The sequence below is a fragment of the Ammospiza caudacuta genome, chromosome 3, assembly GCF_027887145.1.
Source record: "Ammospiza caudacuta isolate bAmmCau1 chromosome 3, bAmmCau1.pri, whole genome shotgun sequence".
Classification (NCBI taxonomy): domain Eukaryota; kingdom Metazoa; phylum Chordata; class Aves; order Passeriformes; family Passerellidae; genus Ammospiza; species Ammospiza caudacuta.
Window position 1 is genome coordinate 45,068,538 of NC_080595.1, and position 26,962 is coordinate 45,095,499.

Below are 26,962 nucleotides of genomic sequence, written 5' to 3' on the forward strand. Positions count from 1 at the left end.
ATTCTGCTTGAATTAGAGGCCTTTGTTTGATTCATTTGTGTTGTGGCTCTTTGGAAATACAAATCTGCATCCAAATGCATAACATTAATCAATGTATGCTACTTATCAGCATTGTGCTGATTGAAAGTTGTTCACAAGATTTTGTTATTTGCCCACAAAGCTTATGGCAGATCAGCTGTGCACACAGAGGTGCAGGAAGTGTGAAGCTGGTCTTACACTGTGTCATGTTCCACTTTATGAAGTGGACAGAATGTTGTTGGAATTGACTTTGCATGCTGTTGCCAACTCCTTTCCAAAGTTATGTCACTCTGCTGCTTATATAAGCACTTCATGCACTGTCCCACAATGCCTTCTGCTGTGCTAGAAACCAGCACAAGGTCCATGTAACGTAGCTGAAATTTTTTGTATCAGGCCACTTTGTAGATCAGTTCCTTGTCTTGTTCTGTCAAAATTCACAGTAGTACCTTTGGTAATAGTTTGAGCCAGAATAAATCCTTCTGAAGGGAATAGTGAGGAAAGATTTTGGTCTCTTTCTCTTCTGAGGTTGTGAATACATAAATAGGAGTTTCAAAACTTTCCCTCGTTGCCTTCAAATTAACCTCTTTTCCTGTGTTTTGATGACCTGAATTTCCCTGTGGAAAAAAATTGCTGTTTCTCAGTTGCGTGTGTATCTGTGTCGTGTCAAGCTGTATCAAGAATAGAGAACTTAATGATGTCCTGGGAATTCTCTCTTGAAAGGGCGGGGGACTAAATAAATAGAATATCTTATACAAATATTCTAAGAATAATGATCAGTAAAGCTAGCTTTCTGAGAATTACCATTCAAGCATCTAATTTTCAAGATCCCATCTCAGAATAGCTTAAACAGATTTTACTCATTACTGTATTTACTTAGTTATTTTACAAACTTGAGTTATGCTCAATAGAGTTATTGAGTTATTTTAATAGTGAATAATGTTTCAATAGGTATTTAGCAGCTTCATTTTCTAGATATTTGTGCTTAAAAGCAAAGGATCCTAGTGCAATGAATGACACTAGCATGTAGTTGATTAATAAAAGGAGTTTACTGTCAGAAATCAGGAATAGAGTTTAATCTGTTTTCCATAGTTTTTGTTCTCCATTGAAAAGTTAAAAGCAATTCTTAGAAACAGCTAAATCACAGAGCTTCCAAAGAAAATGGTAAAATGAGTCAGCATCTGCAAAATTTTATAAAGATATTTTCTCATTTGCCATTTTGGACTTAACATTATAGTATTATTTAAATGTAGAAATAAATGTTTATTTCTTGTAAGTATTTCTTTGAAGAACACTAATTTGATTTTAAAAAATATCTCTTTCTGTAAAGAAGTCAGTTATCAAATATGTTTTAGCAGAATACTTAACTTCCAATCTGAAATATGAGAGGAGATATAAATAGAGCCCGTTCTGATGGAATGAAGAGAGCATTTCAGTCTTCACTTTCACATCTACTTTCTAATATGCTGTCCATATTTCATTGTTAATGAGATCCATAAACCCACAAGTCTATGAAACAGAAAAGTCTATGGTTTGAATAAAGTGGGTTAAAGCCATAAAAAATATAGTTTAGCTCATGCTGAAAGAAAGTGGGCTGTGAACATGTAACAACACTGTACATTAAATATTACTTTCTGAGAATAACATAATGTTTATACATGAAGATTTGATTATTTTTCAAGATCGATGGTTTCAAAATACCAAAATGTGCACATGATAAAAAAGACATTTTTCTGGTTAGATTTTTTTCTAGTTTTCTTGTGGTGCCCCCCTTATATGGTAGATTAGCATTCTACTTTGCCCAAGCCTCCCATAGAGCTTATACATAAGGTCATAATTAAATTTTGGACCCCAGGTTGTCTAGTTCCCTTCTTTCTATTTAAATCTGGTGTGTGGTGTTGGCAAAAAGCCCAGGGAGCCATCAGTCTAACTTGGAGGCCATTGCAGAGGAAAAGAGGCACCAGCAGTTGTGCTTCCAGACTTGTTTCTTACATTGTGCTGGCCCTGGTTGTTTACAAGTGCAATTACAATAATGCATGTAAAATACTGCCCAAACAGGAAAAACTGTAATGACTTATAAACACAATTACAATTTTTCTAAGATTTCACTAAGTATGCGACAATATGAAAAAATTGTGTTGGAAGTGTAAAGCTGTGAATCACATCTTTTCTGAAAGCTGTGACCCAAGATGAGATGGAAAAATTTGGTTAAAAAGGAAATAACTGCAAATCGGTAGATGAATTTTGGGTCCTGATAAATTATTTTAGAAGCAAAATGTATGTTAGAAAATAGGAAATCAAAGTTAATAGCAGGTGCATGGGTAGACATACACATCACTGCTGGAATGCAGGGCATTTGCAAACCCTTGATAGCTTTGCTTTAAAATGTCCCATTTTGCCAGAATATCTGCTTAAGAGTAATGACATCTTCTGTGTATGAGGTATAAGACAGTCAAGCACTGAAGAAATATATTTCTTCAATTTTTTTAAGAGTTTTTTGTTATTTAAAATTGTTACTGATGTGAAATGAGCACAATCATTTTAGATGAAACTATAAGATTCAAAGAGTCTTTGCTACTTGATTGCAAATGAACTTTCACACAATATGTATTAGGTATTATTTAATTAGCTTTTGAAATAATAATAAGAAGCACTCAGCAAACTAGTTAACTAGCTTGAAAGCTAGTTAAAATAGCTAGTTGAAATACATTTAGCAAGAATTTTAGTTGCACAGAACTTTTGAGTGTTTTTCATTGTGCAGTGTCATGGAATCAAAATTACCTTGGTTTACCTTGGTATTATACCAATATTACACAAGGTACTTTTCTCTGAATATTTTCCTGACGGATACTTGGCCACATCCATGTAAAATAGCACTATGTTTTAGAGACATAAGTAGTGGTGTGGATGTCTTGGTAGGGATCCCTCAGATTTAAAGGATGTTGCTACATCTATTCTGTGTTTTTTCTTCTGTGCCATGCAGATTAAAAGACATAAATAATATCCAGATTCTAAACACTCAATAATTTCAATCTCCTGATGTGCTGGCAAGCCAGGCTATGTTTGTCAACACCATTATGTGTGATATTTTTCAAACAGACCCCAAACAGCCTTTGTGAGTTATCTGTATTTGTCAAAATATGATTATTTTAAAAAATCCTTTTTCCCCCCAGGGAGTGTATGTTTATTGTGTCTGTATGACTGTTTCCTAATTAATATTTGCTTGAAGTCTAATTGGATTGAGTAAAACATAAAATGCAAGTAAGAATATTGTAAAGATCTTAGGGATAAACCCTTCTTATATACAAAGGACCCACTTCTGTAATGTACATTAGTAGTAACTAAAATGGAATTTGAGTGCATTCCCAGATGCTTTACTGAATCAGGGTTCATATTCCCTCAAAATTTGCATCTGTCAAAAGTGTTCTAAAAATTATAGTCAGGATTGTAACTGGCAGGTGGTGGAGAGCAGGGGGGGATTGAGGTGATTTGCTGATCTTGGCGTTGCTCCCCAGCCCATTTTCTCATCTGCGGTCTTTAGGTTTCCTTGGTGTTCTGGGCTAATCTGGAACTAAAGTGCAGCAGTGTGGGATGTGATTTCAAGTTGGTATTGGTTCAATCCCTGTTCAAAATTAGAAATAGTCTTCTCATATGCTCAAGATCTTAAATGAACCAGTCCAAATAGAACAGTTCCACTGCACTTACATGGGTCAAACATTAGTGCAAATACAATGATTTTTCTGGAGCTGTAGTTACTCACTGCTTACAGCACTTTTCAAAGACCCATCTCTAAATTTGTGGCTATTTTCATAACCATCTTTTAAAGTTCTGAATAAAGTTTTCTTAGTCTATTGACAACTAGCTCTACCTTTTTTGATACTGTTGGATCATACGCATATTAAAAAGAAATCTTGCAGACAAGGTTGGTGTTCTGCCCCACTCTCCCCTTTTTCTTCTTGACAAAATTTGGTATATTTATTAGTATCATTAGAGTCTATTTTCCTGAACATTTTTTGCAGTTGACGTGAGCCCCAATGCCAGAATTCACATAGCTGTGTCAATTCTATTATATGAAACTGGCACAAATACAAACCACAGCATAACTAGATCTCAGAACTGTCAAGGTTGAAAGAGGCCTCCAAGATCATCTAGTCCAACCATCAGCCCAGCACCACCATATTTACCCCTAAACAACATCCCCAAGTGCCATCTTCAGATGCTTCTTGAACACTTCCAGAGATGGCGACTTCACCACCTCCCTGAGCAACTTACTCCAGTGAAACTTGCAGTAAAAAAAAATTTCCTATTTTCTAATCTTTATCTCTCCTAGTGCAGCTTAAGGCCATTTTTCTCTCATCCTTTCACTTGAAACATGGTAGAAGTGACCAGCCCCCACCTCACTACAGCCTCCTTTCAGTTAGCCATAGAGAGCTGAGTTGTAGGTCATCTCTTCTACTTTGTGAAAAAAATTCATTTATTTACATGGATTCAGTTTGCCCAGGGAGAAAATCTTGCTCAAGGTTTTGAGCAAGGGTCTTAAAAAGAGGATTTTTATTCCTTTGTGGAAGATAGTCTTGCATGTTTCTGCATAATTGTGTTAAGTTTGCTGTGCATTTCTGTGAGTTTTCCCCTTTACTGTCCTGTAGCTCATAATTAGCAAGGTTTCAACAACATGGAAATGCAGCAATATTTCAGTTATAAATTGTTTTTAGACTGTATATAGCTTAAAGAATATTTCAGGATTCTTAAGGTAAAGGACACTCTGGAATTTCAGATAACAAAATTGCTGTTAATTTTTAATCCATGCCAAATAATATTGCAGGAAGTGAAACATGTTTGTTAGTAGTGAGGGTAATAAAGCTCTCCCAAAATATCAAGCAAACTGACAGCTTTGAAAAAGTCAGAGATAACTTATTACAGAGAGGGGAAAATAAATATTTCTGGTATCAATTGGCATTTTCCTGCCAAGTTTGTGTTGGTCAAAGTGTACGTTTACTTCTGAGTTCAATAGTTCTCCCTTCCTTGCATATCGTATGCTGGAAGGAGCCAGCAGCCCGTGGGGGTTGGAGGTGGTGTTTGCATGGCGTGGGTGGGGCTGCTCCCCGCTGCCTTTGAGGGCTGCCCCGTGTCCCCCAGGGCAGGTGACATCCAGGGGCTGCCCCGTGTCCCCCAGGGCAGGTGACATCCAGGGGCAGGGTAGGGAGGGCGCGGCGCTGTCGGGAAGCGGTGGCACGCGCGCACCTGCCCGGCATCTGCTCGGGGCTCTGCACCTGCCCGCGCCTCTGGCACGCCCCAGCGGCAATGCCAGCCGCACATCTGGCCGGGCTGGCCCTGGAAAAAGGAGCAGGTGGCTGTGTGCAGCTTCAGAGAAGCCAAGTGTTTGCTGAAATGAGCCAATGAGACGTGGATGCATTTATAGGCATGTGGCTACAGTGCTTTGCTGGACCTACTGGAGGTTTTCGAATTACTATAGTAGAAATGTTCATCTGGAAGATGTCAGAAACAGCAAGAGCTGATTTGTTCCCTTTCTTTTCAAGTGTGTTCTTGATTGGCATGACCACTGTCCAGGGATTAAAAGTCAAGACAGTGTCCAGTTCCTATCTGTTGCTTCTTCTATGACTTTGGTCCAATTGTTCAGTTTTTAGTTCTTGCTTGTAACACTAGTCTCAATGATATAAGTTTTTTAGCCAAAATTGCTGTGTGAAAGTGAACTTTTAATGTGTTAACATAAAGATTGATGTCATATATGTATTCTCCTCCCCTTCATCCTTGTTTTGGGATTATTTCATTTGATGTTCACTGAGAAACAGCTGAGATGTCCTTGAAGGAACTTTTTCTAAAGAAATGGAGCTGTATTAAGAGAAAAGTGATAAAAGTACATTATAATATCCCTTCCCAGCATTATTTTTTAGCATCCAAAGACATCATCACTTCTTAAAACATTCTAATCCCAATGTTACATGTGAGGAAAGAACAAACAGGGACAATAAACACCAAATGTGTAAAGGTAATTGTGTATTACCTCCAAAGAAAATTAGTGGTATATGGAGAGATTTAGTTAAGTGTTTACAATCTCATCAGCATGTCAGCATGTTTAACTTTCTAGCAAAATCGCAAAATCATACAATTGTGTGTTGTATTTGTACCCTGAGGCTCCAGTACAATAGAGGAATAGTTCAGCCTAGGAGCAATGGTACGTAGTATTTTTCAATTTCAGGAGGCTGAAAGCATAGTGGTGTTCTGCAGGAAGTTTATTTTGGCACAGCACCTTCTGCATTAGAAAAAAAAAAAGGGAAAAAAAAAGGTATCCTTTGTTTTAAAATGGCTGGGTATCAGTTCCTGAGGCTGAAATGTTATCAGCAAAGTGCCTGCAGTCCTCCTGGCTGAAGGACTGCAATGCCGAAGTCTGGCTTATTACAGAGCATGCATTTTCTTTAAAACAACATTCTTCTCTGTATTCAGTAAGTATTTAAAAATGGCCAAGTTACTGTCACATTAACTTATTTTTTATTTGCTCTGACATAGTGTTAACACAAGAAAATGTAGAATACTACCTGTAAATAATTTTATTTTCATTAAAAACCTAAATTTTGAGTTAGTTCTTGAATAGCTCAGAAGACCATCTTTATGCAACAGCTGTGTGCACCAAAGAAGGTTTCTCTAATTTCTCTGTATGCATTCATCTAAACCACAGCACGGGGTTGGCATTCTTGTGCAAAAGGCAGCAACTTTCAAGCTGTGTCTGGCAATTTTCCATTTTGAAAGGAATAGGTGTTCTGGAAGTGGAAACTATTGTAGCTTAGTTTCAGATGAAATCCTGACATCTTGAACATCCCTGATCACAGGTTACAGTTTGTCAGTTCCCTTCACAGGTCATCTGAAATGATGCTGCGTGACTCATTTGATTTGTCTTGGAGCTTGGGATTGTCATGAAATAGAAGCAGACAAGTTCTTCTTTTCCTTCTCAACCTGTGGACTTAACACCTAGAAAATTCCTCAGCCAGAGCTGTTTGCCGGCCCATATCACTTCAAAGGGTGAACCGAAGTATCAACAATCTTACTGTGCAGCTGCTTTGCAATACAAAGAAACTCAAAGGGGGGGGGGAATCTACAAAACCTGTATTGCACTGGCAAGCAATATTTGCTCTGCTAGAATTCTCTACACAAGGTACCCTGGTTCAATGACAGTTTTATTTGAAGAGCTTATGACATGAGTAACAGTTGTGATAATGTTTCTGGAAGCTGCAGTGCTGCAGACATGCGAAATTTCGCCAGGTCCAATTCTGTGAAATTCACCAATCTTTCTGTTGTTTGCAGTGTGAAATAAATCAGACCCTTAAGAAATATAAGCTCAATCAGCTTAAGGATGATCCTACATTAGGACAATTGAATAAACCTTGGAGGTCCACTCTGAATCTAGGGAGAAAAATAAAGAATACTGATTTTTAAGCTTAGCTAATTAAGCCTGGGACAATTGTAGCAGCAAACTGAGCAGTTTCAGGCCTAAGCAGCTGTCATTTGCCAGTGGGGTCTGGGGCTGTGGAAGGACAGACTGCATCAGCAAAGGCATCCAAGTACACTCTGCCCTGTAGTTCTGTTGGTGGCAGAATTTTTACACCTGAAACTGTGTTCCATGGACCAGTCCTATGATTAAAGAATCATGATTAATGTGTGGATAAGGACTTCAGGTCAGGAGTATGGTCAGGATGAGGCAGCAGCAAATGAAGACCCTCATTTTGAAGATTTTGGTAATGGAGCTAGACAGTGTAGCGTAGAATACAGAAATATATGGTGAATGTCAGAAAGTAAAAGAGGGGATAAAGTTTGGTGTTTGAAGGCTTACAATGGAAAGTTACTGGGAGAGAAGTGACCTTTTGCATGCTTTCTAAATTTTTTCTCTGTGTCCCCTAATAACGTTTGGATGTGTTGGCCAATTTCAGCTGCATTTGACAGAAATGTAGGAGTCTGAGAGAGCAATACTTACTGCTGGTTGTTTTAAATAGACAGCAGGGAAGATGGAGAGGGCACTCTAAATTGCCCAACAGGATGAAACTTTATTGTGGCATCACTTTTATTAGGGCATCCATGTGAAAGGGAGACATTGCTACAGGCTACAAGTATTTTCAGAGTCCCAAAAAAATAAAATGTATTTCCCTACCAACTAAATTCAGTATTATCTATGTATTGGAAAGGTGAGGAGATTTGAGGATAAGTATGTCACCAAAAACATGAGTAAATATTTAAGACACTAGAAATTAAAATCCATTCACAGTTGTAGAAGGGACATGGCTGCTGGCTGGGCTACAGTTGGGTGGTTAGCTTGGTGACTATAATTCAAAATTGATGTCAGCATTCTGTAGATGTCATAGGTACTGGGGACTGTCACTAGCACTTTTGATCAGAGTTGAGCAGTTGTGGCTAAAATAAAGGAAGTAATGTTATTTCAGTGTTTCTGCAGGTGTTAACATGCTGTCTATTGCAGAATTGAATAAATAAGCTGAGAGGACAAAACTTTTTAATTGTGAAATTAATTATCACAGAAGTCTCACTTATGCTGGGGTTTGTTGTGGATATGATAGAGATTTCTGATAAAAGCAACTGTTTATGAAAATTAAACAAGAAACAAGATGTAATCTTTTTGGAACTGAAGGAGATTTTTTCTAGTTGCAGATTGGTTAGCAGTAATACTTTTGTGTTATTATTTGTGCTTAATGGTGCATAATGGTAAAAGCCATATTTAATTTTTTTTTAAAGTTTACTTCAGTGGTGGTTTTGGTTTAATGTAAATACGAGTGTTTTTCCACAGAGAGGTATCATTTTACATCAAAGTCCTGATAAAACACAGTAAATAAACTTTCCTGAACATATAAATACTAAACAATTGGGTTGTTTACAGCTAAATATTTACTTCAAAGTCTTAGAAGGGTTTAAAAACTGGTTTTTCTAGTTTCTGTTGCAGCCAATGCCCTCATAGGATCTCTTTTCAATCCCCGTTTTCCTTTGCACACACCTTGTTTAAGCAGGAAGAGCTTAATTTAAGCCATAATCTTTCATCAGAATAAACCTTAGTCTGTTTTCAAAATACTGGCACTCCTCTCCCCCCTCAGTTTGACAGGGCCCAGCAGCTTGTTGCTTAAAGCTGACGGATGCCTAGTAAATGCACTATTTCACCAGCCCGCCTCTGCAGGGTGACACTCCTGTAATTTACCAACATTGCGCCAGTGTAGGTATCCTTTTCTCAAGAGCAGAGAGTAGAGTTCCAGTGTGCAGGGGCTTTAGCATCCTTTGCCTGCTCCCACTGGGAATTTATAGTAATGGCTGAAGGCAGGACAGTCTGCTGTCTGTCTTGGGTTGAGGTTGTTTAGTGATGCTTTCCATTGCAGACTTGTCTCAGTGAGCGTTCATCTCTCTATATTTAGAACACGGTGTGCCTTAGAGCTCTCAGGCAAGGCTAAGCCTGACTGTTCTAGTGACAAGTTCCTGAGATAGCATCTACCTGCTGCCTTTATTGCTCAAGCACAAATTGCCTATGGTTAAATATTTGATCATTTAAGATACAGGTGGCTGCTGGGAGAGTTAATGTAAGAAGCAGCAATACTGATGATATACCGACTGAGTTCAAATGGATCTAAAAGGAGTTGGTTAAACTAGACAAGTACACAGATTTTGATCACTACCACTTGAATTCCAGCAGTTTATTGCATGGGACAAATTACATTGATTTGTAACTATTGTTGAATTGATTAATTTTAACTGCCCTTGAGTGTTATGTTTTCCCTTTTATCACAAAAACAGGTATGTTCTTTTATAGGTGGGTGAGGAAGGTGGGGAAGGGAGGAGTGGAGAAAATGTATTATGTAATCTTAAAGCTTTTTCTTTTAAAATTTCTATATCAAAATGTTAGCCATAGTCATGTCTTATGTATTCAACTTCACCACAGGAAGGAGGCAACAGAACAGGAAAAAAGTAAACTCTAACCTATGTAACAATTATTAATACAGACTTTTTACATTGAAAAGGAGCATGCCCAGAATGTTGTTGAAAATCCTACTAAAGGAAGACATTTTAAATTAAATGTTGTATTTAGTACATTGAGATACAGAGGACATGTAAAGTAGCACAAGTAAAGAACTGTGAAATTGTCATAATAATTTTCTCCTTGGTTTCAAGAAATTCAGTTGGTGAAATGTTGCTGTGTTGCTGACATGTGGCATGTTCAGATACTCACCCTCACTTTTCAACTGCCATAGAACCTATTTATCATTTTGACAGAATTTGAAGCTTTTAAACTCCAATCAGTTGAGGGGCAAATTATTTTTTTAGTATGCTCCTGGAATTAGTTTGTGCAGGTTTCAAAATGCATAGAATAAGGTTTACACCTCTATCAAAAAATCCCTTCTGAATCTACAAAGAGTCAGAGGGCTAATAGTATTTCCTTAAACATAAAAGTATTTTTACATCCTGATTATTCTTTAATTATTATTTCATTAGATGAAATTTGAACTGGAAATTTGCATTTCATGTACAAGATCCATGTATTTTCTCTTCCTGTAAGTTAAAACTCTTCAGCAGGATGTGCAGTCTCGGTCTAGACTTGCAGAGTGCTGCTGTGAGCAAACACCTTCCACCCTGCCAGGCCTCTTTCTGTCACCACTGCACATGCACACAGCCACAGAGATTGGCCTGAACTCAGTGATATAAGTCTTCCAGCAAAGAGATTTCTGAAATTGTTAGAAAAAAACTTCATGCATAGTGTTGTGGATGCTGTAGCACTTCTCTTGCGCTTTTCAAGTAACTTACCCAGTTCAGATCAAGCCTCTCATATCAGTAACCTCTGCTGCAATGATGCTAGAGGACTGGGAACTTTTGAGTTCTGAGTCTTCAAACAGGAAAAAATTCTCTTTTTCCCCAAGCGCTGGGAGGGTGGGGAGCTGCCATTGGGAGGCTCAGCAGCAGGGACACAGCAGAGGCAGCTGGTGCAGGAGGGGCAGTTCTCACACAGTCCCTGTGTCTCACACAAATGTCATCAGCTGGTGGTAGGAGTAGCAGCAGTGAGATCACAGGGCTGCATCTCATGTGGTTCACTGGGGTCCTGAGTTTATAGAAATGGTAAAAAGAATGGACACAATTTCCAAAAGGAAGTAATCTCTAGGGTGTAATGCCCTGCAAGACAAGACTTCTTTTCTTTTGGAATTTTCCTCTTCTCATCATGACATCTTAACCTTGCAGACACCAAGCAGTTGTGAGCATTCCCATGGCAAGGCCACTCTGTGGTTTGCCATGTGCACAGCCTCATTGTTACAGACTCACTGTGCTTTCATTTTCTTTCGTTTTCATTGCCAGATATGGAAAATAGAAACTATCCTTTAGTCAATGTATTTCCTATTCTCTTAAAATAAAGAAATCACTGTTGATAGCTCTTGCATTGGTTTTGCTCATACTAATTTCCATTAAAACACCACGCCTTACCTGATATCCCTCACACACACACACAAACCCTCCACCCCCCAATACTAAAGTGCTTTAGGAAAGTCCTGGGCTGATATCCCTAGACAATGAAGTCTTCTAACCATAGAGGCTCTCACCAGCAACATTATTTTATCTTTTTGGTCACTATGTCTCAAGTTTAACTGAAAAGAACACAACTAGGGTTGTAAATGATGTGGACATACTTCCTTAGCAGATCTTTAGGTTTGATCTGGTGATCAGAAACAATCTGGTAAATGCAATGTGAGAATCTCAGCTGCAACATGGTAAGTGACTGTGTGCACTCTAGCAGTTTACTTCAGTACAAATGCTGGTTCACTTAAACCACATTCCTCTTTCAAGTACCCTTCAGCATCGTTAAACAGTTTGCAAACCCCTGCTTTACTTGCCAGAGCAAGAGAGTTATGAGTGTGCATGTAGTTACTAGTCTCAGCTGGCAAAATGGTAGCTGACATCTGGAGGCAATAACTTCCTGAAACTCAATGGCCTTATCCCCTATTGAAAGTACATTTATTTTAAAGGGAGGGCAGGAGAGTGATTCCTTACTTTAATATGAAATGTCATGATCAGAAAAATATGGATCTTTCATTTTCTAAATGATTGCTCTAATTCTAGTGGGAGGTGTCCCTGCCCATGGCAGGAGCTTGAAATTAGATGAACTAAAAAGATAAACTTTAAGGTCCCTTTCAACTCAAACCATCCTACAGTTCTGTGAAATTAGCTTGTGTTGTCTGCATTTGTCTGGATGCCAGTGGTTGTCAGCAGTTGTCTGCACTGGATGAATTTCAGCTACTGACTGTCATTTTGGGTCAGTGCCCTGGTGGTGAGCCTGATGCCTTTCCAGGAATCACTAGAGACAGAATAAGTTCTTCCCAGAGGGCTCTGAACCTCCCTGCCTGGCATCTTCCTGCCTGCAGCTTCATATCTGAGTCCTCTTCTGCTTCTGCATTTTGCAGAAAGCAGCCCATGGAGATGCACCTCGTATCTTCAAGTCAGCTTAACAGAACCCTACTGTCCCGTGTCTGTGGCAGGGGAGAGCCCCAGCACAGAGGTCAGCTTCACCTAGTCAAATTTTGCAACAGAACTCAGCTCATTGTATAATAGTGCAGAAAAATTAATTCCTTCACCAGGGTCTGGCTCTATTCTCCAAATGATATATGATTTTCATTCTTGGATGAAGCTTTGTAGCTCTTTTTTGCTGGCAAAGGTTACCTGATTTTGTTATGTGGGCCTTAGGAAGGAAAAATTCTGATTCATTAATACTACATTTCACTGATTTTGCTTGTCATTTTTTAAAACATAAGGCAGTGATGCTGTATGTTCATACCTTTAAGTCTTTTGGAGATCTTTCAAGGTGTAAGATGTAGTAATAATGGCCAACCCTTTCCATTGCATTTCAAGCAAATAGTTCACACCTCTGCAGGAGCTAGTGCTAAGACAATTTGAGTCACTTTTTGCCCTTTTTGTTCCGGACTGTTTTGGATACTATTCCATTTCTGGTATAATTTATACCCTAAGGGTACACCAGCTACCAGGGATTACAGCATGGATGGCCACACTGTTATGAATCTCTCCTGATCCTAACAGACTGCTGTGGAACAGACTGGAAAAGGCATTGCCCACTGAGAGCTTTGTACTGTTTAAACAATACTTAAAGTTAGAGTTTCCCCATACTGGATTCAAGGTTTTTATATTTTGCTGTCCTCTGCCACAACAGGATGTTAAATTCACACATCGAGTTTATCTTGGCTGTGAGTTTTAATTGTCTTGTTGAGCTTCTCGTTTTGCATTTTCTAAATGAGGTCACACGATTCCAGTATTTCTTCTGGAGACATCCAGGTTGAAGTGAAATAATTTGACTTTCAGATTACAGTCAAAGGAAATTCTGGAGTGTTTAAAATAAAAGCTGGGATACAAAATAAACTTTGTTCTGTCAAATGCTGCAATTTAAATGATGTCTAAACACTGTAACATTTCCGCGGTAAGCAAACTCTGGAAGGTCAGTGGATCACTGTACACATCAGTTTGTACTCCCAGTTCATGTTTTGCATTCCACTAACAGAACTTTTTTCCCTGCAGAGCTGCTAATGCTTGAAAAATACTGGGGGGGGCATTTATTTTGTCTTTCCATTTACATTTTGAATGTATTTGTCTAAAAAACTTGAATGAGATGCTGTATTTGTTGAACTTCACTTCTTCCACTTTATTCAATAAAACTAGATACAGAACCGTCAGACAAATTGTGCTGTGGAGTCGAGGACCATCATTGTCACAACATTGGGACAGCTGACCATTTTCTCTGCTGCTTGTGTGTTTATATGGGGTACAAAAACTATATGAGGTGGCTCATATTTCCTCTGTGTGTGTGTGTGTGTGTGTGTGTGTGTGTGTTCCCAGCTGGCACAGGTGGACTCCAGGGCTGTACACCTGGGTGCTGTCCTTATCCGTGGCCTTACCACGCTGCTCATGGCCAACAGTGCCTGTGGCTTTCCATTCAGGATGGATGATCTGATGCCTTGGGCAGTGTTTGATGGAAAACTTTTTCAAGAAAAATACCAGAAGGCACACCGAGGTTGCTCTATGGAAGAACTTTTGGAAGGCAATGTAAGTGATCACTTTCTTTTAGTTCTGCATTCTTTGTAAAAATGTACCTGTCTGTTTTGTTGATTGTTTTTGTATTCATGTTTACACTTTCCCCCTTTTCTTTATATTTTCTTATCTTATTCCTTTTTCATTCTCTCCACAAAAAATAATTTTTAAAAAAGTAGAAATACTGAGCTTATGAAGGAAGCTGTAATTTTACCTTTAATTTTGTTCCCACTACTCAGAAAATAATAGAAGGAAAATAGTTGTCAATTTCAAAAATGAAAATGCCCACGATAGTTTTCTAGTACTGAGATATTAATGAGATCTTTCTCCTATGAGATTTTAAGCAACATGTTAAGAACACCTTTAAAAAACCAAATATTTAAGAGTGATATTTTTAAAGGCATTAAGGAACCTAAATTTTGAGATGAAGGTTTGGCAAATTCAAAGAGGAACTTCAAATCAGAAGAAGGTACATTCTTTTAGAGTAGGTAAATATGGGTATTTCGTTTAGAGTCTCACCAAGTACCTTCCTGTATCTCTAAGTACTTATTTGGTTCTCAGTCCCACTTTATCTTACAAATCTGGAGCTTTACAAGATTTGCAAGCTGTGTTACCAGAAGAGCAGTGTGATTTCAGACCTGTCTGGGCAGGGAGGTGCTGCTGAGCACTGTGCCCTGCTCAGGGACACCATGGCCAGGCTCACAGGTGGGGTCTGCTGGGCTCAGTGCCGGACTGTGCTGATGCACTGGGGAAGCCTCAAACCAGACCTGCCTTGTGCCCCACCAGCACAGAATATGTGGAGAGATGCTTGGGTGGATCTGTACCCATCTGGGAAGGTAGCTCTAAAGGCCTTCAATTAATGAGTCTTTCTCAATCAATATGTCTGAAAAGCCTGTACCATTTAATTATTTTTTAAATGCTTTTACCTGCTACTGAATGTATCACTTGAGGTTAAATTAATTGCAGAGAAAAAATGTTTCAGTTTTGATTTATTTTAATCTTATGCGTCAGTGCCAGTTATTTTTATATAACTGGTTATCTTTTTTGATTTTGTGTCCAGCTGCATACCATGCTGGTCTGGAGTGAGGAGTGCAGCTCTTGTGAGTGGGTGGAATGAACATGCTTTTAGCATGAAGGAGGAGAATAATCCTTTCCATATGTGTTCAATCATATGATTTGGACCATAACCTCTATCCAAATCCTGTGGTTCCTATTAATTGGTCTGTTGATTTCAGTAGATTTTGGATTGGTCTAATGGTTCACCCAGGAATTTCATGCAGGACTTTTACAAAACAATAGAGGGTTTAAAGAATAAATGGGAAAATGTTAAAGTATCCAAAATGAAATTGATACTTGTTTTCCTCTTGGGTAGAATTCAGGTTAGTGGGTAACTTTGACAATAAAAATTTAAATCTGTACACCTTTTATATTAATTGATACAGATATTTTTAAATGTGTCATGTAGTATGTTTTAGCTAACATTTTAAAATCTTGTGTTAGTGTTGGAGTTCTATTTTATTCTGTTTTATAATGAAGATGAAGAAATATCTTCCTTTCCTAGAACTGAGTTAGAAATATGTTTGGTCAACTGAAATATCTAGGTTAGAGTTTTTTAAAGCCTGATGCTCTGTTTTAAACAAACTCCAGATAAACTGTTCTGTTGTGAGGAAAAATACTCTAGCTATGTGAACTTTCAGAGTAATTTAAATACCTTTTTCTTTTTAGGTACAATTTTATGGTACATATATGGCAGAGATATGTACCCAGACTAATAAAATAGCTTTCAGCTTATCAGTTTGAGGCAAGAATCTGTTCTGGGGAGAATTGCCAGGAGATGCCAGTTTGCTTGGGAACACTGGCAAGGGAACAAGTATATGTGATTGGTTTTTCCTCTTATTATAATTCAGCTTTAATAAATAAAAATGGTACTTAGTTCCTGGCAGAGCTTAATGTACTGCTGGAAGCCAAGATCTTTCAGCACTTGTTTGTTAACAATCTAACCTTGAGCACCACGAATCTAATCTGGTGATAGTGACAGTACTGTATGCAGAAAAGAAGTTATTCTAAATGGTATGTTTGTTATGGGAAAGAAAAATTATATGAAAAAGTTATTCCTTTGGTTGTTAAGTGCTTGTCTCCTAAGTCCTAGGGTCCTTTCTCTATTATGTGGACAGTTGCATTACTTCAGGCACTTGAGGCAATCTCAGAATCAGTGTTGTTTTGAATCTGATAGGCTTAAATACAGTTAATAGGTTTCTGACAATTACAGTGGAAATACAATCCTGTTTAAATATTTACATGTGTATCAAAAATTTTGAACATCTTAGGGTTTGCTTCCTACCTTCCTTTTGGTTCTTATACCAAAAGAAGAAAATGTGTACACTAAATACAGTTGATATTTTTGTGGGCAAGTTTTTGTGTAGCTCAGCTCTTTGTAGCCTAACAGCTGTTAAAGATAAAAAAATGGACAGCTTGTGATAAGAATAAAAATAGAGCCATCTTGTTTTTTTACAAAATTATGCTAAGCTCATATTATGCTAGTTCTGTTTTTCAAAACTGTAATCATATTAGTTTGTTTATCCACACAGAAAATTGGCTATAATAGTCTCATAAAGAAGTGAGGCAATGATATTATCACTTTATTAGCCTTTTTATTGTGCTTCTCACTAATGAGTATGTTCATGGTCAATTTTTTTAAATTAAAACCAAATTACATCATGGGGTCGGCATAATTGATGTTTTGTTCTTTTCTGATCTCACTTTTCATCCAATCTCCATACATTCTGAGTTTATTCTCCCAGGAATAAAATGAAAGGTTTTTCTCTGTGTTCTTCACAGGCTGGACCCAGATTGTATGGTAAAACAAATTTTTTAAAAAATCTGTGGGTTTTAGTCATGTCTCTCTGAAGATGTTTTTTAACTCAAGAAATGTATTGGAGGAGTTAGGGAAGTTCTCAGCAGGGTTCATTCAGGGAGTCAGACTCTACCTTTAATTTAAGAAACCTCTCTAGTTACTGCAGCCTTGCTACCTATTAAATTTTTTTACTTTATCCTGTCATCTTCAAAGGGAAATGTCATCCTGTAAAAATCAGTTCAGTTTTATGAAAATAACAAATTATGATATTATTCTAAAATCTCTCTTTTCCTAATCCTCTTCAATGTATAGTAAATCCCACATGCCTGGTACCAATCAGAAAAAAAAAATACATTCTAAGATCTGTCACTTTTTCAAAGCTCACAGAAATCAGAGAGAAAGTCAAGGATGTATCACATCTCTCAATATTGCACCCTTATATAGCTTCAGCTTGTCCTTTTGACAGTAGATTTTTTTATCACACCACAAGGTAAACATTTGAATTTAATTCCCCCATTTCTTTTTAGACTGAGTTATATTTTATCAGCCAGGAATTGGGGCAGATGTATTACTGTTGGGTAAGTTGTGTTTGTAATGTATGAGATTAAGAGACAGATTGTAACTGGTGTGTTTCCCATGAGTTCATCAGTCCTTATCTGGAAGCTTTAACCATCTCTACCTGAGCTATTGCAGATGGAAGTCTAGTTAAGGGTATCTACAGGTGCAAGGTCATAGAATAGGACAGGACAGCAAAGGATTTGCAGATGTGAGCAGAGAAGGAAAAGCTACTTCACTGAGAAAGGGGAAAGCATTTTTTCTGCACCCCTACTCACTCCTCCAGGTATCCACATTTAATATTAAATGTTCAAACTTTATTTCCTGTTAAAGTGTGAACCAGATCTACCAGCTTCATGCATGCACAAGTGTGGCTAAGACAAGTCTTATAGTTGTTGTTAATGTGTTTAATTTGTGCTACACCTGAAGAAAGAAGAGCAGAAGAGTCATTGATTTTTAACTGTGTTTTCTGCAGGAGTCTTTGTACACACCCTTCCAGAATCTGAAATCTCTCATTTGCAAGATTTGCATGGCAAAGAACAGAACAATACAGAGCAGACCAAGAGGGAATGAATTAGAAGGTTAGCATTGTGTGAATTTTCTCAATCAAGTTAATATATAAATGAGATAAATTATCCTTCTACAGCAGCAGCAATTACATAGGCAGGCCCTCAAGCTAAGTAAATTTGAAGTTCTTTCTCCAAGAAGCAATGAAAAGATCTAAGAAAATATTTACTCTTTTTAGCAATTTATGTGAATTTGATTACCCAAGTTTATATAGAATAATATTACCATGTAGGTACATAGCTAGTGAGATATATGCAATAAGTATCATCAATTGACAGAAACATCACTATTTATTCAGTGACTAAAGATATTTTTATAGGAGAAATTAAATGGTCCAGCTTTTTCTTTCAATCCCTCAGGGGAGCTATTTAACATTGATAACTGAAGGTCAGAATGAGGCATTGAAGATTAAATACTTCTTATTGCATTCGCTGACATATTTCAAAATAGAAGAGAACTTTTGGGCAATTTGAAAAACTTTGCTTTCTTGCTTAAGTTCTTGCTATTTCACCCAGCTTTACAGCACAGTTTGCTAAAGAACTCAGTTTGCAAATTTGTTTTCCCTACCTGAGCTGCCTGACTTTTGGGGTAAAAAACATCCAAAAGGTTTTTAAAATCAATCACATATCAGCCTGAATGTTGAGGCTTCAAGACTTTGAAATAATTTACACTGAATCTCAGTGTTTATGCTCATATTATATTTATTACCTGCCTAATACCTGATCAGTTATAATGTCTGTGAGGATAACAATTACCCCTTCAGAATTCCTTGAGTGAATTACAACAGACAGAATTATTTTCTGCTAGTTCAATACTTTGCATTATGTGGCAGCAATACTTGTGATGTGGCTCCACAGCAAGCTCATGCTGGACACTCAAAATTGAGGATATCTGTTGGTGATTTATAATACCAGACCTTGGTAGCATCTGCTTTTCCTTGAGAGCTATATTTAACCATTTTAATTATGATTTGTGATTCCAATTTGGAGAGGGATTTCTGTTTGTTTTAATGACTGCAGTCTCCAAATCTGTGTCATAAAATTTTGATCTGGTTTCTAAATACACTTGTTAACAGCTTGTAATCAGGATGTGCATAGATGGAAATGAGGACAAGAACCATGTTTGTTAGGCTGACTTTAGCTTGGAAAGATCGTAATTGTGCTTGAGTATTTTGGCACAGAACTAAGAAATACTGTTTCCTGAAAAAGAATACACTGTCCCTCTTTTTCTCCATTTAATCTTACATATTGTCAGAGTTGCTCAGTGCACACGGTTTTTCCAAAGAAGAACAAAGAGATTTTAATCCCAGGCTCCAACAGCCACACAGAAGTCATGTTGTTTCTCCATATCACAACCAGATGAGGGAGTTCACACAAAGACATCTGCAATCGCAAGGTAAAAAATGGGTGCATGTTTGTGGGTTTGGAATTGTCCCTACCACCAGTATAACAGCTCTGTGTCTGCCTGCGGTTCATGTTTATGTGTGCAGTAACCCTCCAGCAGTCAGCAACAAAACTTGCATTGATGCTTTAAGTTTTAGCTTTTATATTTTTCAGATTCTGTGCTGCTTTAGTGTGCAGTTCTGAGTTTCATCTTAAGGCTTGGTAAGCTCTCTTCACAGAGTAGGTAGACAGAACGAGTCCTTTTCCAGCTAGGGACCAAGGACAATCCATACTAGTCTCGGGCCCAAAGCATAAACAATGTGGACAGAAGAGAGAAAACAAGAAGGATGGGACTTCATAACCTAAAGCTGTAATTGGACAATTAACTCCAATATGCTAATGGACCAAAACTTACAAAAATGTGAGACCTCATGACCGGTCATCCATTTTTGTGACCATTTTGGGTTCATCTTGGGTGTAGCCCTGGCTGGGCTCTTGTACTGCCCAAGGTGTATCCATTGAGGCCTTTTAATAAATACCTACATCATTCTTTAACTCTGTCTAGCCTCTGTTCTAGGTCAGCTTTCACAAGGCATCACCATCAGTTACACTGTTTTGTATTGCCCCTTGCAAAAACCGACTCTGCAGGGTGAGATGGAGTGTAGCACTGTAATCTGCAGTCATCTTCTACTCACAGTGTTCTGGGAAATAAGCTTTCATGTGGTATTTGTAATTTTCATGCTTGGTCTCAGCTGAACTGTGTTGAAAATTGTAACAGTTCTAAAACAAATTGGCACAGCTGCACAGAAATGTGTCTGAAGTCTTTAGCTGCAGATCTTGGTTCATACTTCAACAAAACCCTCAAGCATATGAATAAAGTTAAACACATTCTTAAGTGGTTTTCTAGATCAGGGTCCCTGCTTCCAGGTCACTGCCTAAGTGATACAAATGCAAGTTTTGTCTTGCCTTGGCATTAATCTTAAATCATTCACCAGTCTCACTGCTTGAAAAGAGCAGACATTTCAGTGAAACACCACAGTGGATAACACTGTTGAACTGAGTTAATTCAGTTTTACTTCCTCGTTACTGTGAGTTGAAGCACATACATGTAGATTAAAGAAAATAAGGAAGAGAGGTGTCTAAAAACCATCAATTATTTTATTAAGTCTGCAGAACCTGAATTTCTTTTATATTTCCAGGCGAGGTTTTCAAATAAGATCACTGATGTGATTAGTAAAGATAAATAAAAAATAGATACAGTGAAGTCTTAAATGTGTTTCAGCTGCCACTGTTGAATGCTTCAGAGTAAGATAATATCATTTGATTCATAAATAATATTATGTGATCCTCTGTGTAAAATATAAAGCTAAAATATAGAGTATGTATGCTGACCATATGCAAAACACAAACTGGTCATTGTTACCAGTTCTTGACCATCTGAAGAAACCTGATATTCAGGAGTCAGATAATCTCTGACCAGCTCCAGAGATTTTATGGCTAGGTGTATTCCACAAAGTATGTTCCACAGTAACTGTGCTGCTGTGTTATAAATGTCTTTCAGTAGCATTATTTAAACATCTTGGCTTCTTCTACACTATCCCTATTTCTTACCCTTAGGACACTCTTAAAACATGATCCCATAACTGCAGTTAAATTGCCTGTGTTATAAGTGAAACAGGTTTATTGGAAAAAGACATCTGTCCTTATAAAAGAGCCCTTCAATGTTTTAGAGCTCCTTTTAAAGTGATCTGCCAACATGACTCATTTTGGCAAAATTCTTCTATTAAGTTTGCTAATATTAGCACAGGTATTCAGGTTACTTCTCTATTGTTGTCTGTTATATGTGTGTCAGCTGTTGTCTGTTATATGTGTGTCTCCAGCAAAGAGAGAGAGAAAAAGAACAGCCATTTTCTGTTCATGGTAGCTTATGTGATAAAACTCCCTGGTAATAATACTGATATCTGTCTATCCCATCCTCTATGTACCTTTCCATGGCACACTGTTATGGCTCCCACTGTTGCATATAATACATAAATCATTGGATTAAATACAGTAAAAAGTAATGGAACAGTAACCATGGGACCCATATCTTCTGTATCAGGAGTGTATATAATGATTAGGCAGCCTTTGCTCTCTCTTATCAGTTAATGTTTAAGAATTCTGTGACAATGTCTCAGCTTCAGCAGTGGAGGAAAGAGTGCCTCCACCAAGACAGCATCAACCTGAGAAGCAGTGGCATTTCTCTGGGAGGATGGCTGGAATGCCCTCAGGCAAAACAAGAACTGGACTCAGGCATCCTTCGTTACATGGCCAGTGGTAGCTGCTGTACCCAGCTGCTGTGCTGTATTTTGAGTGCAGAGAATTCAGCTGTGGCTTTTTCTGCATTTTGGGAAGGTTGGGGTGGGGGGGTGGGAGTGGTTTGTTTGATTGTATTCATTTAACTTCTCTCCGTAAATTTCTTGGCTGTGTGTTACAAAAGCACATCTGTGTTACTCAGAGCAGGACATCTAAGCCTCAGGAAGGTAGATTTTCCCTTAATAGTTCTTGTTTGATAATTTGTGGATTTTAGGTTTGTGGCTGCAACACCACACCACAGCCCATATACCCTATTGGTAGACAAACTTCATTAATTACAAGTTAAGACCGCTAATACATTGGTTTTTACATCACAATATTAACTCAATCTATAAGAACCTAAAAATAAACTGAGCATTAAGAACTATGGAAACCACTGTTAATTATGCATTTCTTCACAGAATGTAGGTGCATCAAAAGGGTACATTCACTTCAGTCTTAGCACACTGTAAAACACATAACTGCTGATAATACAAGCAGCCTCTCATTTGCAAGATACTGAGTCAAGTCTTCCACACTGGTGTTGCTTTCAAGCATGCTTCTCATTAATAGGATTTTGGTAGAACTGTAATGCAGATGGGACCTGGTGGAACTTCAGTGCTGAGAAAAGATTTAATTTACATTGTGGGTGCTGCTTTGCTAATAGAGCTCTCTAACTAAAGCAGTATGGTGCACAGGCACACTTAAACCAGTATGAAAATATTTGTAAATATAGCTTATGTCTGCTTCTAAACAGCGTATTATCCTTACCTGAATTCTTGCAGTCAGATCTACCAGTCACAGATGAGATTCACTATCCCAACCCATTAACTGGACTAGGCTTAAAAGTTACAGTCACCCAAGAGTTTAAAAAGAGCCACCATGCACTTTATCCTCCAGGATCTCAGAATACATGCATACATACATACATAATTACACACCAATTGGACAGGGACATGTATTTTTTTAAGATATGTATAATTATAGCTTTTCTTGCATGCTATCTTAATAAACTCTTGTTTTTTGCTTTAATGTTCACTGAATGATTTAATTCCTCTCTTACTCTCTCCAGGTAGAGGATCAGGACATCCACATGGGAGGAGGTATCACAATCCTCCTCAGTAAAGAATTCATGTCTACAAGTGGCAAATGGGATGATGGAATAATTGCCACTGGGATCATTTTTGTTTATTCAGGCTTTCACCTGTTTTTGTGAACTGTGCAGAGTAACTGGACAGTGTGACTGTGGAGAAAATCACACAAAGCTGAGGCTGTTCAGCTTGTTAATCATTTATCATGTAAGGTCTAAGCTTGTTATGAGACCAGAATCACCAAAACTTAAGTTACAGCTACCTGAGGCACAATAGCATGCCAGTATAGCTACATTGTTTTGTCCATTTGACAAGAGAAAGTCTGAATTGTTTTTTATAACGTTGTGAGATATTCCTGAGTGCAAATTTAAGACTTAAACTATAATTTTTGCATATTTTTGTAATAGTTGTTTATATTACAATACTTTCCTCACCATGAATAATGTGTGATGTCTATGCTGTATTGTGCTTTATGTCTTGATTGTGGATTATATCTGTGTTTTAAGGGTTATACCATTGTTTCTGAAACCCTGAAAAGTTTGAAACATGACATCACTGCTGTAAGCATCATCTGCCAGTGAAACAATGTGACTTTCTTGTAAAATGTAACACTTTTTTACAAAGGAAAAAAATTGCTTTTACATTTGATACTTTTAGTTAAGGAACTTTTTGTAATTTTTTCAACTGAGGAAGGAATCTATCATGCTCTACTTCTATAGTTAATAAATATATTTTTCATACTCTGTATATAGGAGCAATCCAACAAAAAAAGAAATAAGGATTTCTAGTTTTATGTAAAGTATGAGCCGACACCATTTCACCCAACACGGTGTCTTGATTTGTGTTTCAGGAAATGCACTGTCATCATAGGGGTATTTCTGCTTTCTTTTTCAATTGATTTTCCACTGACTGTAATTGTACTATCATTTTTTTTACTATCATTTTTATCCCTCCCCTACAAACCTTTTGAAATAATGTGGTCTGAATTTTATGGAGACTTCTCTGGTTTCAGGGATCTCATGATGTATAACAGTGTATTTTAAAAGAATGTGATTGTGTGCCAGAATTTGTTGGTAATTCCCTCTTCAGGCTTTGATATGAGAAAAGATGTCTGTTATCCTCAATAAACAAAGTTAAATACAGTCAGAGTGGGAGTTTTGCTGTGCTAGCTGTGGTATGAATTGTTGGTAATAATTACCCTGATTACTGAAGAATTGATAGCATCTCTGTGAGGTTGTTTTTCTTCCTAATGTTAGACCACAAGGAGAAGCTGCTTATTATTATTATTATTTCCAAGCCAGAAAATTTGTTTCCCACCAGGAATAGCAGAGGGAAAGCAGAAGCATGAAGCTGAAACACAGAGGTGATGCTTTCCTGTCTCACTGAACTTTGAATTGTTCAGAATATCACAAAGTGTATGGACTCTAGAAAGAAATCATATCATAACCATAAACTGGAACTAAAAGTTCCAGTTTAATAGGGTTTCCTTGATATGTGGACCACAGGGTTGTTTCGAACGGTTACAGAGGACAAACAGACATGGATTTGAAGTGAAGGAACACTTCAAAGAAGTGAAGTAACGAAAGCTGTTCTGCTGTACTGCTTAGTCTTCTCTAGCCCGTGCACTGGGTAGCTGCCTTTCATCAAATATTCACTGAAATTGTGAATTGATTTAATAGCTTTATGTGTTCTCCTTCTGGAAGGGGATCCAGAGAACATTCCATAGCATCAATAAACTAGTCAAGAGTGACTCAGCAGAAATTGTGGCATGGTCATTGTGAGAGAGTGACTGACAGGAGCACATCTATCAGCTTTCCTCTTCATGTGTCCTTCCTCTCAAATTGCTTTGCTCATTTGTGACACCATCACACTGGGAATCTGAATCTGGAGTGAAAAAAACCCTGAAACAATGAGTTAATCTTATGATGCCATGGCACTGCAATTATCAAAACTTATAGTTTGTGCCTCTTTTATAAAACAGGAGACAACAGTTTTAATTGCTCTGCTATCTTAGCAAGTGCTGTGCTGAGATGGAGCTCTACACATCTTTTTGTGCCATGCTGAGCAAAAGTATAAGGATACTCCAACATGTAGTATTATATTGCAAAGGTCATCTTTATTTAAATGCTGGGGAGGAAAATCAAAAGTGTACATGTTCACATTTAAACACTGACTCCCCACTGGCAGCTGAACTGGCAGGCAGACTAGTATAGCTTCCAAGCTCCTTCACTTGGAAGTTTGATGGGACAGTCCTCTGTGGTGCCGAGCCTCTTTCTCTTAGAGGGTAACTTTGGGTTCTGTGGAAGCATGGTGAGCCCAGTAAATATGCAGAAGCCTTGGTATGTTTGTGCCATAAAGGCACAGGGTGCTTGGGAGCACAGGAATGCCGTGAGATTCTGAGTCTGGTGAGGCTGCCCTCGTGGGTACACACTGATGGCCTAGCAGCTCCTCAGTGTAGGTGTTCATGCTCAGTATCAAAATGTATCTTGCCAATAAGCATCACCAAAAGACTCCCTTCTCCTCAGTGATGACATTTGTGATGACTGTTTACCATTCCTTTGGAGATGAAGGACTTGATTTGGTGATCAGATTCAAGCACAAACCTGAAAATTACACAGGCTAGGGCAGCAAGGACAAGACAGAATGCAAGGTATGGGTGCACACAACCCATCAATTTAGTATTTTGAGGTTTTGCAGTATTTTGAATCTTTTTGAGTATGTGTCTTTGCATTGATTCTTATTTTCCCGGTACATATTAGATCACTTAGCAAATGACCTTTTATTAGTAGTGGTCCCATAGATAAACAGGGATATATTAACTGCTAATATAGTTAATCTAGGCATGATTTTTTAATATTAATAAATTGATATTTCAAATGTATTAAGCTTCTCTTTTTCATGTCAGAAGACACAAGAAATATTAGGCACAGAAACCAATCCTGGAAATAAAGCTGCAGGCTTTTTAATAGAAGATAGTGCACCCTGTCTCAAAAATTAGGTAGCCAAGTCTGCAGCTGGGTTTTGGACTCATATTAAAGAGCAAAACTGTACTGTAAGAGATGTTCTGATATCAGATGTGTTTCCTTATGATGTTTTAAGTGGCTTAAAAACTCATTAATCAGTGAAAGCAATCACAGTTTTTAGAAAAGTGATGAGAAACTTGCATGGTATTTATGGCATTTGAAAAAGGTAGGTCAAGGTAACCATTCAGAAGTTACCTTTGTGACATTCAGCTTTATTTTAGGCAAGAGGTTGTTTGTTAATAGCAGAAAACCAGCAGGCTCTGTATCTACTTCCTGATAACACTTTAATTTTCACTTGTGATCAAGATGCAGCTCATCTACAAGGGATGTAAGTGTATAATGAGCTGCCTTTTGATAATCATCTTTGTCCCCTACTTTAATTACCCATCAGGTCCTTCAGTCCTTCTGATCTATATTCTGCTGGAGGGTTTTCCATTCCAGTGACATTTGTGGAGGTCTGAGGCAGGGTGCTGAACCTCTTGTTACATAATACACATAGGAAAGATCACCACATTTAAATAGGGTGATAAGGCTGCCCCCAAGTCCTTGAGCAACTTGCAATACTCCTCTCTTTAACAAAGCCTTCATTTTGTAGGTGTGATTTAGTTTCTGCTCCACCTTCCCTATGCAGAGAAGGGATTTCACAAAGGAGCAAACAGGAGAGTTTCAAACAAATCCACTACAAAATTGCATTTCCAGACAGAAGAGGGAGAGCAGCTATACAGTTGATGTACAGTAGCACAGAGCATTTAGAAGTTGGTCAGTGCATCTAGACCAAGACTTCTAGGCTTTAAAAACAAATCAGAAACCTTGAGCAATATACTGGTTTGGAATACACTTAATGCAGATTTGTTTGTGGTTTTTATTGAGTGCCTGCCTATCTCGCCTCATCTTGTAACTGTGTGACACCAGTGCAAATCTAGGCATTGATTGTGGTTTATGCTTTAAATGAAGATTAGATTTTAATGATTTCCTGAAGTTTTTGAACAAAAGAAATACTAACCTGCAAATTCAGCCTTCTTTTTTTGTTTGAGGAGGGAATTGTTTTACTTATTTGCATTGCTG

The 26,962-nt window shown here is 37.8% G+C and overlaps 1 protein-coding gene across 1 annotated transcript in view; it reads left to right on the forward strand.

The window, feature by feature from the left end:
• Positions 1 to 24,016, forward strand: part of FAM120B (family with sequence similarity 120 member B) — a 47,041-nt gene extending 23,025 nt beyond the window's left edge. The window contains exons 6-9 of the mRNA XM_058802093.1: positions 13,900 to 14,106; positions 17,976 to 18,069; positions 19,337 to 19,462; positions 22,856 to 24,016. Of these exons, the coding sequence (XP_058658076.1) occupies positions 13,900 to 14,106; positions 17,976 to 18,069; positions 19,337 to 19,462; positions 22,856 to 22,908 (480 nt within the window). The 3' untranslated portion in view covers positions 22,909 to 24,016. The remainder of the gene's footprint in view (positions 1 to 13,899; positions 14,107 to 17,975; positions 18,070 to 19,336; positions 19,463 to 22,855) is intronic.
• The last annotated feature ends 2,946 nt before the right edge of the window (positions 24,017 to 26,962 follow it).